General features: G+C 38.6%; 1 protein-coding gene across 11 annotated transcripts in view; it reads left to right on the forward strand.

The window, feature by feature from the left end:
* The window catches only part of LOC311073301 (band 4.1-like protein 1), a 63,021-nt gene extending 41,932 nt beyond the window's left edge, over nucleotides 1-21,089 (forward strand). Inside the window, exons 7-25 of one of the 11 annotated variants that reach the window (XM_084098927.1) lie at nucleotides 625-843; nucleotides 1,601-1,688; nucleotides 2,280-2,444; nucleotides 3,481-3,578; nucleotides 4,347-4,522; nucleotides 8,979-9,175; nucleotides 9,688-9,726; nucleotides 10,709-10,744; nucleotides 11,494-11,646; nucleotides 12,251-13,495; nucleotides 14,704-14,754; nucleotides 15,366-15,543; nucleotides 15,634-15,755; nucleotides 16,156-16,401; nucleotides 16,600-16,659; nucleotides 16,872-16,958; nucleotides 17,044-17,124; nucleotides 18,528-18,644; nucleotides 19,001-21,089. In XM_084098927.1, coding sequence (XP_083955053.1) covers nucleotides 625-843; nucleotides 1,601-1,688; nucleotides 2,280-2,444; nucleotides 3,481-3,578; nucleotides 4,347-4,522; nucleotides 8,979-9,175; nucleotides 9,688-9,726; nucleotides 10,709-10,744; nucleotides 11,494-11,646; nucleotides 12,251-13,495; nucleotides 14,704-14,754; nucleotides 15,366-15,543; nucleotides 15,634-15,755; nucleotides 16,156-16,401; nucleotides 16,600-16,659; nucleotides 16,872-16,958; nucleotides 17,044-17,124; nucleotides 18,528-18,644; nucleotides 19,001-19,006 — 3,364 coding nt within the window. In that variant the 3' untranslated portion in view covers nucleotides 19,007-21,089. Of the gene's footprint in view, nucleotides 1-624; nucleotides 844-1,600; nucleotides 1,689-2,279; nucleotides 2,445-3,480; nucleotides 3,579-4,346; nucleotides 4,523-8,978; nucleotides 9,176-9,687; nucleotides 9,727-10,708; nucleotides 10,745-11,493; nucleotides 11,647-12,250; nucleotides 13,496-14,703; nucleotides 14,755-15,365; nucleotides 15,809-16,155; nucleotides 16,516-16,599; nucleotides 16,660-16,871; nucleotides 16,959-17,043; nucleotides 17,125-18,527; nucleotides 18,645-19,000 lie in introns of those variants that run through there. The other 10 variants (XM_084098919.1, XM_084098922.1, XM_084098923.1 and 7 more) reach the window with 10 other exon arrangements.

A 21,089-nucleotide genomic window follows, 5' to 3' on the forward strand; every position in this document is an offset into this window, starting at 1 on the left:
ATACGAATCAGTGAGATACTAATATACTTTAATTTACTATTAATAATATTTTGAATTCGTTTTTATTTCTATTTTTAATTTACAAATTGTTTTTTTTCTGGATTTTTTGTACATATGTGTCCATGCAGTTTTTTTTTTTTTTTTTTCATTTCTAGTTTTAGTTCTTTTAGTACATCAAGTTAAACTAAATGAAAATGAGAACTTTTGTCTAGACAACTAGACAAAATAAATTAATAAGTTTAATATAGTAAGATTTAAAAAAATATATTTTTCAGTTAATGTTTATTTTATTACAAGTAACGAAAAGTAAAGTTTTTGTTAACTATAACAACCCTGATACGTATTACGTATTAGACTTCCAAGACTAATTCACTTGAAATACTTAGCATTTCTGTTTTATACAAAATATAGTACTACATGTTAGATCAAGCTACTGCACAGCCATGGTACGCATATCACTCCGTTGTGTATTTTCGTGTCTTTTTTCTATATGTTTCTTCTTGTATCTTTAATGTATGGTATAAATAAAATATATAAAGGCAAATGACCACTAATAATGTAATTTAAAGCGATTAAATAACTTTGGTTGTGATTTGATCGTTGCGTGTGTGTTTGTATGGACAGGTATTACCTGTGTCTGCAGCTGAGGGAGGACATACTGTCAGGTCGTTTGCCCTGCTCGTTCGTCACTCACGCTCTGCTGGGTTCGTACGCCGTTCAGGCTGAGCTGGGAGACTATGACCCAGAGGAACACGGGACAGACTACATCAGCGAGTTTCGCTTCGCCCCCAATCAGACCCGTGAGCTGGAGGAGAGGGTGATGGAACTGCACCGCACCTACAGGTGAGAAGAGCTGGCCTGCATAGGGAGCAGTCGTTTCCAGGGCTGTCAATTCATTTTAGTCATATTAATTACATGATATGCTGATTAATTAATTGGAATAATCCCAATTAATCACATTTATCAGTGTTTGCTGAGAAAGTCCCCCAAATGAAGATAACCTAAAGACATAACATTATTATGGTAGACGATTAAAGCATTGAATAGACTTTAGAATCTTAATAAATTAATATATCGTTTTATATCCTGACCCAGACCACAGCAAGCCATTTTTGCAGTCAATTTGTTAGTTTGTCCAAGATAGGTCTGGGATCACAAAATATAAAGTACCGAATTTAAACGGTTTGAAAATTCCTGGAAACACTTTATTGAATTGAATTGAATTTAATAATTACACGCATCTAACCTTAACCACAACCTAATCCTATAGTATGTACATGTAGTTCATTATTATTACTCAGTCCTTAAATGTATAATTACACTGAAACACAGACATTTTAAAATAAAGTGTAACCAAATTCCCTATTAAAATGCATAAATAATTGCCCACATTTGTATCACTTAATAATAATAATAATAAATATACACTAAATAATAAACACTAAATTAACAGATTCAATTAAATTGAAAGTTCTAATTACAGATACTGATAGCAAGCAGCACAAGCAATTAAATAGCTCAAATATTCAGCAACATGTAACATATGTTTTTATACAGTTTCTTTAATTATGAAATTCTCAAAATGATGACCTGTGCCCAGGGGCATGAGTCCTGCTGAGGCTGAGATCAACTTCCTGGAGAACGCCAAGAAACTTTCCATGTATGGCGTTGATCTCCATCATGCTAAGGTATGATGCTGTGATTTATGAAATGGTTCTGCTTGAATTGAAGTGTCCGTGTTGTACATGGTACATTCTAAACTGTATATTTGGTGCGTAGGTGATTCTAGTTCCCGTTCAGGGGGTCTGAAAAGAACAACGAGAAAAGAAAATGATTTTCCAGCCTAACACATGAAACACGCACTGCGCCAGAAATGGCAATTGTAGTAGTTCTATAACCAAGTGACATACGAATTTGCATCAAAATACTTTGAATTTTGATTGGACGCGCCCTTTGCAAGTTAGAAGAAATTGATGTCAAAAAGAGATTTTGTTAGTGTTTTATCATGGCTTTTGAAAGAAGATAAGCCTATTTATTTTGCCATCCCAACTCTGCATGATTATATGGTTATTTGTATTTACATTTTTGGGATTTAACAATGTTTTCCCCTGCGGTCCACAACCCTGTTAGAACAGACCTGTGATCCAATTTTGCAATTTTACAGGCTCAGATCAGGATGAAATCCTACAATAACCCCTTGGTGTGCCATTGACAGTCTGAAACTGAAATGTGACTGAAAAGCTAAGCATCTAGATTTTTTGTGTTTATGCGTTTTAAAGGACTCTGAAGGCATTGACATCATGCTGGGAGTGTGTGCCAGTGGACTCTTAATCTATAGAGACCGACTGCGAATCAACCGATTCGCCTGGCCCAAGATCCTCAAAATATCCTACAAGAGAAGCAACTTCTACATCAAAATCCGACCTGGAGAGGTAGAGAAAAAGGTCTTTTGAGATTTTCCAGGTTTTTCTTGTTAGATTTCGCTTGTAGATGCATGTTCAAGCATTAGCTAGATAAGGATGCCGTACTAAGACTGTGGGTGAAGAAATGCTGTGGGTGAGAAAATGGGCGGATAATCTGCATGATGTGGTTTTATTAGAAAAGAATGGGACATTTTTCGAGTATTTGAAATCACTCTTCAGGCTTTCAAATTACACAGTGCTCTGAAGACTGATGTGGGTGTTCTTCCACCGCTTCGCACAAAAGAAATAAAATATTTCTTAAGCACATTTCTAATTACGCCATTTAAAAAATGTCTTTAATTATGTCTCAACAAACACTACTTGTATTGTTTGAGGTTCTGCTCTTTAGTGTTTGCTAGCTTGCTGAGTGTGGAAAGGATGAGGGTTTTAAAACATTAGGCTGAGCTGTGAAATTTTTTTTGCCTAGTGGGCACAGAGACAGAGAGAGAAGCAGAAAATGAGAAGAGATGAGGTTAGGAGAGAATTCAATGCGGAGAGAGGAAAGAAAGAAGGCAAAATAAGTTGCAGAAGTCTTTATTAGAAGTCTTAAGGATTCTGCTGTGTGCTTTTACAGAGTTGTTTTCTTTGATTTTCCTCTCACAATGGGATTCTCGACTCTATCACAAAAGCATGGTATTTCTTTGACTCTGCACAACATGTGCGAGGGTCAAATATGAATGCTCGACAATATCTCAACGCCTTTGTTCAAGATGCTTCACTGTTCAGCATCTTATCAGCATAACAGGCTCCATTCTGTGGACCTTGATCTTTTAGATTTTAATATTTACTCTCATTCTTATGCAGTTTCTGTGCAGCATTCGTTAGAAATTCTGGTTACGTTCTGTTTGGATAAATAAAGGCATGCAGAATTGTGCCCTGTCGGTTGATCTGAGCTTTAGCAGCACACAGATTTTACACCTCGTCAAATCTCCTGTCAAGTAACACGTTACAACTCTGCTTTCCCTTCACACCCCCCACTTCCTCCCCTTCACATGCCAACACTCCCCTGCACTCCCAGTACGAGCAGTTTGAGAGCACCATTGGCTTCAAGCTTCCCAACCACCGTGCTTCTAAGCGCTTGTGGAAGGTCTGCATTGAACACCACACATTTTTCAGGTAGGCGCTCACTGTTCTAAAACCATTGCCACAACACTGGGCACAGTCATTTTTTTTAAGTGTGAGAATGCAGGTGTTGGGTCTTGTTTTGTTTCTTTGTACCTTCATTGACAGAGTTGGAGTCTCCGCTTAAACATGGGCCTATTGGCCATGACACACCAAAATGACATCAAAGAACTAGCGGTGACGAAAGCCGACTGTGTTATCGCCTCGCGACGTGTGCATCTGTGTCAAAAAAGTTGGGGTTGAACAGAAAGAGAAACCGAAACTAGGACTGTGGATATAAAAAATGTAAACAAAGCGGTGCTTGCTTACCATTCTGAATATAAATCATGTTGAACACTTCATTCCAGACGGCCATGTCATTGTGAACATTTTTGCTCAGGGAAAATCCAATCCAAACCAAAAGTCAATCAGAGTTCTCTCTCTCAGTGACAGCACGGACGCCGACTGATTCAACATGCTTGATCGGACAAAAAAGCCACAGGGTCCGACATTGCAGAGCACAAAAAGTCTCATTACCTGGCGCCGTGATCTAAGTCTGAAAACAAGTTTTTAATTAAGAACTTAATTCAGATCTTAGTATGGATCTGGGGATGTAATATTGGTCTTGTAGTGTTTGGTCTTGACTCCAGCTCTGTTCATTGACGGCGTTAAAAAGTGCTGACAGGCCTGACTTGGGCTTAGACACTTGAAATGTTTAATCCACTCTCATTCTGTCATGTTACATGTTTTCTTCTAACATTGTTTCTGGTATTTCTCTTATAGGTTGGTCTCTCCTGAGCCTCCCCCTAAAGGTTTTCTTGTGATTGGCTCGAAGTTCCGCTACAGTGGGCGGACCCAAGCCCAGACTCGCCAGGCCAGTGCTTTGATTGACAGGCCAGCTCCTCAATTTGAACGATCAATTAGTAGGAGGTATCTGCTGTCCCGCAGCATAGATGGTGGTAAGTATTTCTCTGATACTATGATCATCACATTAATTAATGCATCACATGCATTAAAGTGCCCCTATAATGCTATTTTAAAGTTTCCTAATGTTGTTTCGGAGTCTCCTGCAACAGGTTTACATGCACCAAAGGTCAAAAAACAGTTTAATTTCCTCATAATATACATTTGCACATCACCACATTTTTCAATGATTCTCAAACGACTCGTCAAATGAATCAATCTCTCTAAATCCCTCCTTTGCACGAGCTACTCTGCTCTGATTGGCCAGACAGCTCAGTCTGTTGTGATTGGTTTACCGCATACTCTGCCCATCGAAAACAAAAACGCCCATTGCCATAACAACGCTGTCCTGAGGCTTCCTACACTGTAAACTAAACACAGTAACGAACAATGACGTTGATTTTACTATATCAATGCGAGCGCGAGTCCGATGATGAAACATTATCGGAAGAACTGTTATTCAACCCGAACCTCCATCGCAAGTACGACACGAGCAGGACTCAGTGTTTCTCAGTGATACACTACTCAGTTTGAGGTACATTATGAGATGTTGCAACTGTAATTCCTCACCATCAGCATTAACAAGTGCATGTCCATCAACAAACCAATTATTTTACCTGTACTAATTTATTTACAGAGTATTTTTGTAATATATTGCGGTGAACACGTGGAAACTATCAATAACACTGCATGTTTGTATACATTAGCAGAGCTCTAGCATGAATGACTGATGTAACATAAACATTGGTAAAAGAAATCTTGCTCCATGCTTAATCTTTACTCAAAGTAGTGAGAACGACAGACATTCTGCATTAATAGACACAGTTTTAGGTAATAGTGTCCCACAACTGATCAGCAGAAGTATTTCAGTAAGACAGTGATAACGTGAGTTAGCCAGCTAGCAGGAGACCTACACAATATAAAACTCAAAACTAAGTATTTTGAACACCATCTTTCAAGAGCAAGCGGTTTGCGAATCCTGCATTGAACTCCGACATTTGAGAAGCAGTCGTCAGTGAAATAAAGGGAACACAGCAAAAGTTTAGGATTATACCGCTGTGATACCATGGTAAAGATGCATTTTAACCACTGATTCTTCACATGCTCGTCCTTTTGGGCAGTGAAAAAAAACTGGCTTTACCTTCACATTATAGAGCACAGCGTCTTCTCGACATGATGCTATCCAGTATCCACAGGAATCAGCTGCTGGTTTGAGGGCATTCAAGTTTTCCCTGGTGTCTGCGCGCGCAATAAGTGGGTGGGAAATATGCTAATGTTTCGTCTTGACGTCACAACGAAACGGCTTATGACTCGTTTGAAAAACAATTCATTTCACTGACTCAGAGTCGACTTTTACTTTTGAAAGACAATAACTTTATATACGGTGCACTTTCAGATTTAAAACTTTGCAGGATGTTTTCATTCACTTAGAGCTATGTTACACACTACATGAAAGGTCATTTTCAAAAATCCATAATAGGGGCCCTTTAATTGCCCAAATCGTACTTGAATTTGTACCTCAAGTTTTGACCTTTAATTTAGTCTACAAATGTTTTACCCATTATCCAAGTGAAAATGATATCCACCTGAAAGCTTTCACATTCTCCTGCTAAAAATACTCTCTTTTTTTTACGATTAATGCTTGTAGAGTGAATCTGTTTTTAGAAAGAACTACAGTGAGGTCTGAAAGTCTGACATCATTAAGTAAAAAAAGCATTTTTAATTGCAGTTTTAAGATTTGACACTGACTTTTCATTACAAATGATAAAAATAACAGTTTTTGAGCACCCACGGGAAAACACGAGATATTCTCTATTCATTTTAACATTTTAACATTCATTTTAGGTTGTTTCTATGGCTTTATTTCAATGTAAAATGTCGAGAGGCGGATTCACTCGCAGGTGGATTTAGTTGCAAGTCATTCATAAGTGGTTAGTTAATGATGAGCTAATCATTTACAAAACATTCATAAATGAATAGCAAGTGATATACTAACATTTTAAGTATGTTTTGTAAATTCCGTTACAAGTCATTTACAAGTAATTAGTAAATGATTAACTAATCATTTACTAAACATGACTATGCATTCATAAATGATTAATAAGTGATATGTTCATTATTTTTTGTATGTTTTGTAGATTCAGTTATAAGTCATTTACATTTGATTAGTTAATGATTAACTAATAATTTACAAAACATGAATATGCGTTTCATAAATGTTTAATAAATTGTTAAATTTTTTTGTATGTTTTGCTCACGTCAAGTGCACAGTGGTTAAAGACTCCATGTGTTTCAGAGAAGACAGCTGTCTATACCCTCACCAGTTAGCACTTACACTGCAGCACACACTACAGTGTCCAACACATGTTATAGATGATGTGTAAATGCATGAATAAATCATTTTCAACACTTTCTGCATCCCCTAATCTAAAGTGTAAACTATTCATCACTTGTAAATGTGTTACACATCATTCGTAGATTACCACTTCAAGAATCAATAAGGCATAAGCTCAACGAATCTGATCTACGAATGATGTGTAATTTACAAGTGATGAATAGTTTACACTTTAGATTAGGGGATGCAGAAAGTGTTGTAAATGATTTATTCATGCGTTTACACATCATTGTGTTGAACATTGTTACTTACCTGTTACAAATGATCTGTACGTGTATACAAGGCATTTACAACACTTTCTGCACCCTCTAATTGCTACATACATACAACAAAAAAAAAAAATTAAACATTTATGAAACACATATTCATGTTTTGTAAATGATTAGTTAATCATTAACTAATCAATTGTAAATGACTTATAACTGAATCTACAAAACATACATACAATAATTAACATATCACTTATTAATCATTTATGAATGCATAGTCATGTTTCGTAAATAATTAGTTGATCATTTACTAATCACTTGTAAATGACTTGTAACGGAATTTACAAAACATACATAAAATGTTAGTATATCACTTGCTAATCATTTATGAATGTTTTGTAAATGATTAGTTAATCATTAACTAACCACTTATAAATGACTTACAACTGAACGTTATTATAAAGTGTTACCCACTGTTGCACAAAACTGGACGCGCGTTCTCAAATATACAGTCATTGCTCTGCTCTCGTTCAGATGTTACGTGCGCACGCTCAAACTTTGTGCACTCATGAATCTCTACTTATTCTTTCTCTAGAATCGTCTTCTCTCCTGGATTTAATGTTGCCAGAAGATTTCAACCACTAGACTTTCACGATTGACTGATGAAATAACACAGTGTACCTTTAAATTGTAAATAAATTACGGATTTAGGCTTACCTTTGTTTCAAGAGATAGCGTTTTCATACTGATTTTAGTAAGCCAATTCTCTAGTTATTTTATTACTTAATTATTTTTGAGTAAAGTGCTTTTTGTAAATAGGTATTTATTTAATTATTTTATTTAGTGAACTGCTACTGATCATCAGATATCAGCGAGAGTGCAACTCATGAAAACACTCGTGGATAGAATGTGCTTTTGTTTGGTTGGTAATGTATTTGCAGTCCATGCGTTTCTCCTCACAATACAATTTTTGTGTAATGAATTCATCAAGCGCACCATTAAATGGAAAAAATTACTGTAGCGTACTCTTGAAAAACTAACAGTAGGCTATAATTAATTACTGAGTAATGAGAATATTAAAATGTTTTATGGGGCATTTGTTGCGTATGTGTACAGTATAATTAGTCCAGTTATCATTTGCTCATGGAAATGTGTTTTATATTTGGTTGGTTTGAACGTGTGTGTATGGAGTGTGAGCATCCACCAGCAGAAACATAAATCGGCGCCTCTGGTTAGAGTGAAGCATTGAATTGAAAAACAAACATTAATTGCAGAACGTCTTAAAGGGATGTCTTTTTTAATTTTATGTTCTATGAGATTCACTTATAATTTCATCAAGATTTTTTACATCAAAAATCATCCTAGTTTAGATGTAATAAGCTATTTTCTATCCTGTTTTTGACCCTCTCTTTCAAACACTCCATTTTGATGGGTGTGTCTCACTCAAGACTTGGAAGTAAACGCCCACTGCTATGATTGGGTAACAGTTTTGCATTTTAAAATAATCATGTAACGTTGCTCTGCGGAATTTCCAGTTAAATCACTAGGAATTGGGATGATCTGCCAATCCCCATGCAGATATTGCTCGTGCTCAAGTTCGTCACATGAGTTGACCCCTGTTGATCAACAGAAAGCTGCCTGGTCTCAAAGCCTTCTGTGTGAGCTTCTGTGTGACTTTGTTGTGATCACATCTTTTGGACCCCACTCTATATTTGTGAGGTCATCTACTTGAGACTTTCCTTTTAGATTTGAAGGGGGCTGTGGAGGAACAGGCTTCTAGAAAGTGAAATGTCTACCTCTACTTGGGTTTCTAACCCTACATGCTTTATTTCTTTGTATCTCTTTCAGAGTCAGCTTTAGGGGACACTATGGACAGACTCTCCCAGCACACCTGTAGCGAGCCTGTGCCTAGTCTTCCGAGAGATGAGCTGGACCAGGACTACCTGGAGCCCAGTCTGGATCAGGACCTGGACCAAGATCATGAACAAGCTGAAGATCAGCGACTAGAGAGTGACTCCACTCCCTCTAAGACTATGGAGCTCAAGGTTCTGTGCACACAACCGTATTTAGTGTCAGCTTCTTGATATAGTTGTGTTTTCCCCTTCTCTAATAAATTACTTAAGTATTCTATGAGAAAGAAGCAGTTTTAAGTTCATATTGTCTCTGCGTTATGGGTGGCAATATGTAAATATTCTTCCTAGCAGATTCAAACAACTACTATAGTTTCAAGAATTCCAATCACATTAAGTTAAACTAACACTTCCCTTGCTGTCCCTTCTAATTAAAAGTCTTCCACTCCGACACCTTTTCCCACCTTTGGCTTTCTTCTCTGCCCCTGACTTAATCTAAAATATATTTTTATCCCTGCCTGTTTTGTTAACAATGCTTTTGAATTTAACTTTCCAGCCTCTCTACAAATCTGCCTGAACACTCACCTTCTTCTCCCTATTTGCTAATTTCCTCAGTCTAATTCAGATTCTGCACTGTTCTCCCTGCTTCTAACACTTCACTGCTGTCCTCTAACTATCGCTTCTCTCTCGCTTCTTCTCGCGGACAGAGGGAGGAGTCAGGCTCTCCTGTAGACTCTAAGACGGAGGTATTTTTAGCGTGATTTATCTGTCTGTGTGTCTAATTGTCTGTCTGTCATTGTCTCAATTGCACTCTAAATCTGCATACACACTGCTAGCATGGCTTTAGAGTGCCTCGAAAAAATAGCAACGTGATTGCTGTGTTGTTAGCCATCAGGCAGATCATGTAGTTTTCCAGCCTTCATGGCTTTTCTTGAGAACAGGATGAGACCATTAACAGCTGGATCATCTTGGTATAATGGTTATTTTTCAACTATTTAAAGGAGATATTTTTATGATTGTTGTTGTTCTTTTTTCCTACTTAAAGTCAATAGGAAATCACTGCTGATTCTGTAGTTCCTTAATACACATTCCTGGTCGTATTGCGTGCGATTCAAGAGGGCACATTATCTAAAAAAACATTTGATGTCAAATTTGTGTCAAATTTGAATAACTTAATTTGCCTCTGAAATTACTTTTGTTTTGCCACTAGGCTGTTCTAGCAGAGCTTATGTTTTTATATACTTCCAGATTAGTCTAGACTTAGCACCTACTTGCAGAGTTGACTTAGACTACTTGCAGAACAGTTCATGTTTTGATTTGTGCTGGAGAGATTTTGTAGAGATTAGGGATGTCATTGGTGTATCGCTTATCCATGCTCACGGATAGTTTCCAGTACACGCCTGTCTGCACCTCATAAGACATGTATGAATAATGAAAAGAAAGATCAGGAGATTTGTGTCACTGAACTTGATGCCACTGTTGCTCAATGTTATGTGACTAAGACAACTTTAAAACACTGAATCTGAGGCAGTGGCACAACCGCTTTCACTCTCTGTACTTCCATGGCTAACATCGATGTTTGTATGAGAGTTCCTCTCTCTGTTTGGCTGCCTGCTTTATGAATTCAACCATGCTCTGCCTCTCTGTCTCCACTACCTCACTTTGCCTCTTCCTCCGTTCCTTGGCTTGCACCAACATACCCTTTTCCCCACCACCCCTTTATCCCAGTCGGACCAGGACTTGGCCCCACGTCCTAAACAGGAGGTACTGTTTCTCATCGATCAACTGCCTGAGCATTCACTCTCTGTAATTGTCTTCTAGTGGAAGTGAGAGAAAACTGAGCAAAGATGGCAGTCCATCTGACATCTGTTATCTACACCAGCATGTTTCATGTTTTATGTGCTGCTTTGTTGTCTTAAATGTTGAAGAAAAGATGTAGTGATTATTTTTGGCATAAAGAAATGGGCTCAAACTATTTAGACAGGGGTTCAATTTGTCATTATTTGTAGGCATCACAATGCCCAGACAGCAACATAGTGTCGGCCCAGATCCGGCCCATGTCTGGTACGTGTTGAATCCACATGTACCAGATGTGGCCCGGATCTGGGCCGACACTATGTTTGGTTGTTTACTATGCACAGTATTAGAGTGTTAGATTAAAATGTTTCGTCTAAAATATTCTCTTGAATAAAGGAATAATGTCCAATCTAAAGCGATCGAACAGATACCTTCATTTATATTACTTGTTGCACTTCAGTGGCATTTCATATCGGTTTATCAGAGTTTTCTATTATTTCAACATACATTTATAACTGGAAGGCGAATTCATTTGTTTTAAGAACAGAACTACACTTAAGATTCTCATGTGATGTTTGCATTTACATACTTACTGTATGTACCCACCTCTGTTAGATAAACATTTTTTAAACAACTGTGCAGGTCTCCAGAAAGCCTTCACTTAAGAAATTGCTGGAGGTAAGTGGTTCAACCGATTGACCTGTTTGTTTTTATAGCAGTTCCTGGATAAACCAGAGGATGTGTTGCAAAAACATCAAGCCAGCATCAATGAGCTGAAAAGAGCGCTGAGAGAGCCCAACAGCAAACTGGTCCACAGAGAGAAACGTCTCTCTGGAGCTTCATCCGGTAGCACTCCGGAGAAAAAATCTGTGAGTAAATAGAACCTGCAAGGGATTGTATTGTGGGGTGACTTTTTAAAAAGAAAGATGCTAAAAAAATTATACTGATTCTGCCTTAAGATTCCTGATGAGGATTATTCAGATTTATGTCAGTACCAGTCTCGGATTTAGTGCCAAATGCTTGATTCGTTATTCATGCACTCTTTTTCATGTGACTAATCTCTCTTTAAGTGGATGCTGTTGAACCATTTCATGTCATGCCTCTGGTCAAGTGCTAGCAGCAATATTGAACTTTAATAGAATCTGGCTGGAGTGGTTTATTTGAACACAGCATGAACGCATTTTCTTTAATTAGTCTTATAAAGACAATGATATTGCTTGATAATAAAAGCAAATGACATTTTAAGTACTTATGTACATAAATGTCTCCCTTTTGTTTAACTTTAAAACATCCATCCAACATTTTACATATAACTTGATAACATGAATTTTCCCTCCTCAGATCAAAAATTGTTGTCTTGTCTTATAAGTTTTTGTCTGATTCATATTGCAAAGATATGCGCTATACAAGTTATAGTAGAGGGAGTGTTGGCATTGACAGGCCATTGAAACTGTTCACTCTATTGATATATAGGCCTCAGAGGAGTCCCTATTGATTGAGAAGCAAGATGGTTGTCAAAGAGACCTGCCCCTCAGTAAAAAAGACGAAAAGAGCAGGAGTCCTAGAGTAGCTTCATTAGCCACTGGATTCATCAGAGAGACAGAAGACAGAATGAGAGAACAAACCATCACTACACACAGTGAAACGAGAGAAAAACAAAGTATAGTAAAAAGGACCTCAGCAGAAACCATCCTATCACCAGAGAAACCCCTGAGAAATCGTGCTAAAAGCCCTGCTTTAAGGTACAACCATTTCCAGGGCGCCAGTTCATTGGAGGAGAGAGCATATGATAATGGGCACCCGCAGGACAGATCTTTGTCAGAGAATGTCATTCATACAAATGGATGCGATGAATATGCAACAGAGAGACTCTGGGTTGATAAAAAGTACATGGGGGTAACCAATAGACAAGACGAGACCACGAATAAAGACTTGGCAAGGTATGTAGAGAGAAGTTTCGGAGAGGCTTCTCCCAATGCAGCCATAGACAAATATATGAGAGATCGATATAATGAAAGCCGATGGGAGAGACAATCCTGTGAAAAAGAATCCGAGAACACCAGAGCTACCTTACAAAGGCAAATGTCTAAACCAGATCCTAAAGGTAAAGGCTCAACAATCCAGAGACACGATTCTACCGCAAGCGACACATCACAGTCTGAGGTGAAACGAATCGTTCCGCTGAAGCCTGAGAGGTCGAAGAAGTTGAAAGGCAATAAAGGAGCCAAGCTGCAAGGACAACCAAGTGAGAAGAGCATTTCGGGATCATTTGAAGAAAGTGAAGGGACCAACTCTAAGGAAGAGCAAGTTGGGTTCGATAATGCCCTGGATGGCTTGTTGCAGCCCAGAAATTCTGCAGCTTTAGAAAGCACTGGAACTTTTTCCAAGCAAGACTGGATGAGTAATTGTCACATTAGGGAAGTAAGAGAATATTACCGACAGTCTGTCCAAGACAGGCCCCAATTAAGAGATCTCAAGAACAGTGCAGAACACAGACTTAGTATCGAACAAGATCAGTTTCTTTTTGAAGATCCATTGTTTATGTTTGACTTTCCCGCCAATTCAGCATTTCCAGCCTTTGACCAGATTCCCCCTATATACCCACCTGTAAAATCCCAGTGGGCAAGAGATACACGTACCAAACCAATCACCAAAAGCGATTCTGGCAACAGTCTTCACAAGAGCTCCACCATGGAATCTTCCAAGAGGAAACCAGTGGTAACAACTGCTTGATAATCTGCTTGTCACTCACAGGAACTAAAGCATCGCATGAAACGGCACATCCATATCTATAGATTTGTGTAATGCACATGTCGGTAAAACATAAGAAACCTGTTTCTGAGGAGAGATGAGCAGAATAGTAGTTTTTTTGTCTAATCTTACTATTGGCTGATAGAAGTATGATGTACTATAACCGCTGTCTGATTGGATGAGGATGTGCCACTTTCTTTTCCTCTCCTTCCTCTGCACAGCTCAACATCTGCTTGCGCATTTGAGAAACACTTAGGATCTTCCACATAATCTCCATTGCTTAAGCTTCAGGCTTCCGTTCCACTAACTTTCCACCTGATATGCGGTCTTTCCTTCCAACATTCTTTCTCTGGTTCCCTCTTACCAGGCATGTAGGGAATGGTTGTTGCAAGGAATTAAAGGCCTGTGCACCATACTGTTATGCTAAAGTGCCATTTTTGCAAACAAAAGGGCTTCTGCAAGACTTTCAAAAATGGCCATGGTACTGTTCATGAGAAGGGCTCTGAAAGTTGATTTAACAAGGAATGGTTTTAGCTGTTGTTTAGAAAATAATATACCCAGCTTCATTATTAGTGATTTTGCATTTGTTCTTTGACTTAGCTGGGAAAGAAATTGTTCAGTTTTTTCAACAAACTGCAGGGAACCTTGATGGCTTTTTTTAATTTATTTTTATGCAAACACCCACTGAGCAGCAGTTTCCATAGACAACTGTTGTTGTCAACGCAGATGCTACCTTATTTCACTCAACATTGAAACTGAAAGAAATTAAATTAAGAAAAAGTGCTGATGCAACATTGTTCTGGCAGTAGAAAGACTTTGGACTAGAAGAGCCTGACGAATAACCTTGCAAAACTGCTCTTTGGGTATCATGATGTCTACTATAGATATAATGGTTTGATTGATTAAAAGGCTCTGTAGTGGCATTTAGTGCAAAAAATTGCACCCAGCTGCCAAAATATATTTTAACCTTCAATTGTTGTGGTGCAATGTACTGTACGCTGTAGTTCACACTGTAAAGACTTCTCATTTGTATCTGTGTCAGTCAGTGTATTCGATCAGTTATATAAATGTCTGGTTGTTGGTTCAGGGCCTAGTCTGGGCTCCTTCCCTGTTATCTCAAATTTCAGTGCACTAACTTTGCATTGCTCTTCCTATTATTTCATCTCACATTCCAGGAGCCCCTTCCCACTCCAGCAATTCATGCGGAGCCTCAGGAGGAAGCCCAGGTGCCTCATTTTTCCACTCATCCACTGCTACCTCCTTGCTAAAAATCTTGCAAAATCTTTGGCTTTCACATTTTTTGTATACATAAGCACTACAATTTGCCTTCTGTCTTTTGCTTTCATCATCACAGCATGATTGCATGATCCGAACCATCCTACACAACAGTCCTACACAGAAATGTCATTTAATGCATCCACCACATGCATTGATTCATTGGCACTGTTTAGCAAGTCCTAGGCTTGCCACACTTAGCATGAATTTAACATGAAGTCATAAAAAATGTCTATACAAATGTCCTACAGAGGAATATTATATGACATAGAAATACAGATGTGCAGTATTCTACCCTAGGGTGAAAATCAGCATATTATAGTCTCAGTTTTTCCTCAGAGACATGTAACACTTCTGACATTTCAGCTAGTCTTTTGAGTTGAACTAACCCCTGCATCCCTACTAGACTCGTTAACCATCAGTCACCACAATGTTGTCTCATTCTTGTCATGTGAAGAAGATGTAACATCCATTATATTGCCTTGTTTTACCTGTCAGTCGACATTTGCTCTTGTAGCACAGCTGGTTCCTTGCACCAAGATCTCTTTTTGTGCTTCTTCAGAGAGAGCCCTGGGAGAAACGCTTGGGATCAGTATCAGAAGATGACCCTGACCCAGACACTCTGTACCTGAAGGAGACTCACCTGGGCATTGAGCGCAAATGCTCGAGTATCACCGTTAGCTCAACGTCCAGCCTGGAGGCTGAGGTGGACTTCACTGTGCTCATGGACTTCCAAACGGGTATGGAGGAATTTTCTAGAGGCATGACTGAGCTGGGGGAGAGAGACTTCTCAGCTGAGTTTGGCCTCTCTGACCGTCCCACTCATCCAGCCTTTATACTGGGAGCAGATCCTATCTACCTTCCTGAGGAGGAACATGTAGAAGTTCAGAGGCCCGTAGAGAAACCAAAGCCCGTTGTAGAACAGAAGCCACCGGAGGAACGTAAACCGGAGGTAGACAAGCATCCTTTCTCTTTTAGCAAAGTTGCTGGCTCACCCAATCACTGGTTAGTGTAAATGTGCATATTGTGCTGATGAATGCAATCACGTCCCATTTATTTTTTTCTCGCGTTCTACAGGGCATCAAAGCAAAGCATGAAATTGCATTGGAATTTGAGTTGTTGATTGATGCTAATTCCATTCCATTTGATGCTGCCCTCCATAGTTCAGTCAGTCAGTTCAGGTTTGGTTTCTTTGATTTCACAATTGTGTTATATTTTTCATTGCTTCTTATTCTTTTCTTTTGAACCATGACTCACCATATGCTGTTAAATTCATTTGATTGGCACTGTGTTTCTTAAATCTCATGATCACTCCCAGGTTTCGACTTGATCTGTTTCATTTCTTTCCCAAGCCTTTTGTACCAAAGAAAGCTCCGCGGTCAGTGAAAGCTGCCCAAGCCATGAGGAAAGAATCTAAAGAACAAGCTAATGCCCAGTCGATGAGAAGGGAGAGCTCTGAATCGCCCCCAATCCATCCTCTGAGTAGAGAGAGCAGTGAAATCATTGCCTCCCAAGCTCTAAGGAAGACCGAGGTCAAGATCGAGACGCAGCCCAATGGCTCTGAGGTCACCACGACCATAATGGAGATTGCAGACCCGGTAAAGACCTTTTAGCTCATCATACATACTTTACTGGGGAAATGTCACTGTGTGATAGGTTAGAGGAACATGCTGTGAAGACTGTGATTATGTCAATTATCATCAATTACATAAGTAAGTGTAATTACTTTCTCTTGTTACTTACCTGCACAGTGGTGGATCTCATCTGGATTGTAACTTCTCTGTTTGCTCTCATAGGACCACGGTATCAGTGGTATGCGAGAGGCTGCATACTCTATGACAGAGAGAGTCTCTCCTGTAAGCATGTCCATTCTTTCATCTGGTGAACTTGAGTTTCCAAACCCTCTTCTGTCTCTGCTTCTGCCCTGTCCTTCTGTCTGTTGCTTTTATTTCCAACTTTAGTTCCAGAGTTTGCTTCAGATGGCCTGCGTTATTTGTGATGTATGAAAGTCCCTACCTTATAGTTTTCTTGCTTTGACTAGTGTTTATTTCACTATATTCTTGTACAGGTGAACTTGGGATCATTAGGTAGAGATGGTTCTCCTCTAATGGTTACTGAGAACGTAACATCAGCCACTACAACACATGTTACTAAGGTATCTGAAATAAGCTATTAGCCTCTTGTATAGAATAGGTCTTCGTGGAGGATTGAAAATGTTTATATGTCATTTTGTTTTGTAGACGGTGAAAGGAGGCTACTCAGAGACAAGAATTGAAAAGAGGATTATCATTACTGGTGACGATGATGTTGATCAAGATCAGGTAGGTGCAGGAGGAACTAGGGCTGTTTTTTTTTTTTTTTTAATGCATTTTAGTGAGATATATATTGATATCTGATTATATCAACTTTAGAAGGGTTAGTTCACTCAAAAATGTCATCATTTACTCACACTCACATTCCAAACCCATAAGACTTTCATTCAACTTTGGAACACAAATGAAGTTGTTTTTTAAATAATTCCTGAGATATTACTGCCCATCCGTTGAAAATCTAGGGAAGAAGAAGAGCCACTTTTTCTGCTATTAACAGTGCAGCACTTCCAGGACCATTTGCATTGCAATAATGTCTGCTGTCATGTGAACAGCCAAAGAGATTCTCCTGTGAACGCACATTGGAGAGCTTTGCAGATGTGTGGAAGTGAAGATATTGTGTGAATACATACTTTTAATACACACCCAAAACAATCACATTGCTTCATAAATTTAGGATTAAACCACTGGAGTCACATGGATGACTTTACAATGCTCTTTGATCTTTTTGGAGCATGAAAGTTCTGATTACCTAGTTCTGATCAGTGGATAGACAGAATTATATTTTAGGTTTCATTAAAATATCTTAATTTGTGTGCCGAAGATGAACGAAAATCTAATGGGTTTGAAATAGGGTTGTTGTCATGGTGAGGAAATTTTCACACCAATATATAAACTTGCAACAACACCGGTATTGCCAATAACACCGGGGGTGGGGGATCACTTTTAAATTCGCTGTGTGTATAGCAGTAGCAGCTCCTGACCATAAATTTAGGTATAGGGCACATTCTGGATCTTAGCGCTAGTTTATGATAAACATTTTTTTAGCTTTATACTGTATTGTAATCGCTATTTTCGTTGACAGTCATATTGCTTCTCCTGAATTTTTTTATTGCCGTAGTTATCCGAGGCACAATGTGTAAAGGCTCCACCCTCTTCTGGAAACGGGGCAGGGAGCAGTAGCTCATTTGCATTTAAAGAGACACACACAAAAACAATGTGTATTTTCCCACCCCAAAATTGCCATTTTCAACATGGTATAATAAATGATTTGTGGGGACACCTGATACTTATTTTACATCTTGTAAAAAGGGGCATAATAGGTCCACTTTAACTTCTGTGCATGAGGGCTGGGAAATAATCCCTCCCCCCAAGCAGTCTCTCAATCACATGAGATTAGCAAACAACAATCAATTTCTGATGGACAAAATAAGCATCCTCATAAATATTTCTCTTTCGAGAAGCCATTTCACTCTAATATACTTCACAATAGGAAAGAAAAGACAATCCCAATTTCTGTTTCATGGCGACTTTAAAGTGCAAATTAATTAGTCAGAAAGCATATTACTATTACATTGGCTGCTTGTTTCCTCTTCTTTTCATTTAACTTGAAAAATAAATGACTTTTTCCCAAGGCTCTCGCCATGGCAATAAAAGAAGCCAAGCAACAGCACCCTGACATGTTGGTAACCAAGGCTGTAGTTGTCAGGGAAACCGAATCTTCCACTCAAGATCCACATGAGGAATTGAAGGTATTTGTCACCGCTAGCCCTCGCATGCACAATTAATACATCCATTTCAAAAATGCATATTATGTTTTCACTTCAGCGTTTATCTGTCATATTGAGCCTGCTGGTATAGCAGTTTGACAAGGGTGTAATGACATGTCAAAACCAGTTCAGTCAGTGCCGCATGTTAACTCTAGGTGGATGGCGCTGACAAACACACTCTTTCATTTTACTGCGAACCGTGCAGTTATCAAAAATCAATTGCAAGCCTTGTTTTCCATTTTACAACAGCAGTCACTCTGAATGCCTTCTTCTAAATGTACTTTAATAAATGGTTGTATTACATGATCTGTTATTTGTTTTGTTTCTTTCTCCATTAGTCCTGATCTCCTCAGTTCTCAGGACTTCAACGAAAAGCAACTGTTCCTCAATGACTGCCAGTGGGTCGCCAACATCTACAGACCTCTTATGCTAAGCTTCTTGCTTCCACTTACATAAACAACACTAACATTTACACATTTACACATGCACACAAACACATGCTGCCTCCCAGACGTCAGAACCGATTCCTTCTCATGTAATTTCTATTTCGTGTCTACATTCGCTGTGGTAATATGGACATGCTCGTTCAAGAGGCGCTCGGACCATTTGGGAAGGACAGACTCAGCATCACATCGATCAGACGATTTAGCTGCCATTGTAGTCTCTTGCTTTCTCTTCACGAATGTGAAAACTAACCAAGCGTACTATCAACAGCCCGATGCTAACATCAAGCATGAGGCACGGGGCTTTTTGATGAACAATGCTGAAGATTTAGCTTAGTGGAGTGACAGTAGTGTCTATTGAGTAGTTTTTCTAGGGCTCATACTGTATAACACTTTTTACAAACACTGAACTGTAGGGAAAAGCCTAGATAGCGTACATACAGTATGTCATGCTTCTCTGATCAACAAACATTATGTTGCTATTCTGAACCTCATCTGCATGTGGCAAAGCAGGGTTTCAAATATTTTCATATACATCCAGCTAACTAAAAACTCTGGTTCAGTGTCCTTACAAACCAGAGAGGAAAACGGGACAGACTGTATCAATGTGTGATTGCCAAACCTTTGATGGTCCTCTGAAAAGTATTTATTTCCATATTAGATATAATATGAAGATAGTGTACTTGCACATCCCCCCCCCCCATCCCCCCATCCCCCCCTCCCCCCATCTGTATTTGTTTTACAGATGTCAAGAATGCTTTTTTTTCTCGGGAGCCCTTAAATAATATAGATATCACGAACAGAGAAAAATGAAACATGCCAATTTTCAGTACAAACAAGGTACCAATAGTAATCAAACTTTAGATTTTAGATTGAAAATATCCCAAAGTATGAGAGTTTTGAAATGCACGCTACAAACAGAAACACGTTTGCTTGTTGAATTGCTTGTGAATTTCATCTCATACACATATTGTTAAACTGTGAAAAATGAATTGAAGTCCAAAGAAGCCAAACCTAATTTGAGCTCAGTACATGCTGACACAATTACATAATTATTTAATGTGTTATGTGCATTTAGACTTTAAGCATTTGAAGATTGCAGAAAACAAATTAGTATTATTTTCCAAAAAGCCAATATTTAACAAACTCCCTAGATACGTTTATGAAACTTCTGTGATTTTATTTTTTAAACTGTTTCTTCCCACACAATGCTGTGCCAACGAACTAATGATTTTTAAACACTGTCGTAATGATTCTGATTTGTTAGATATGAGACCTTTTTATGTGTAAATGTCATGAGCCTGTGGTTTTCAGTGAAGCGTGACCCTTGAGCCATGATTCCCTTTACAAACGTTTCCTCTGTGAAAGCAGTAGAAATCCTGGACAGGACGTGTATGTGTTCTAGTGTTGAATGGATGAATGAGCTTTGAATTGTGTGTATTGCCAAATGAAAAACATAGCATACTTTATATTAGGATGAAAGAAGGCCAGGATAGAGTCTTAATAACCTTTGCTAACATGGTCAAGGCTTGTTGTTGTGTAACTAATGCATTTGTTCAGGACTGTGCACTATGTGAAAATTACAACACTTACACAACCTGCAGATATCTGAAGGGAAATTTGTATACGGCATACTTCCAACTTGTGCAGTTACAGATTTTTGAGGACACAGGTGCTTGAATAAAAAGAAAAGAAGTGCCATGCAAAGGTTGATAGTTGGATTCCGAGTGAACCACAGTGTTCTTTCGCCAGCCTATCTGCTAAGCCTGTGTCAAGAGTTTCGTCTCTTACAAGGCAGCGTCATTATGCTGTAATGTTGCATTGAGGATTTCAACTTCGAGGAAAACGAGTTAAGCTTAGAAAACTATATTCCCCCTGAGACTCCACCTGCAGGCACTTCTGTTTACACCGCTATTCTCTTCTTTCTACTGCTTGGTTTTGTGTGTTTGCTGTACAGTGTTCGAAATAAAGAACCATCCATGTG

This window comes from Abramis brama, assembly GCF_963993115.1.
Source record: "Abramis brama genome assembly, chromosome: 22".
NCBI lineage: Eukaryota > Metazoa > Chordata > Actinopteri > Cypriniformes > Leuciscidae > Abramis > Abramis brama.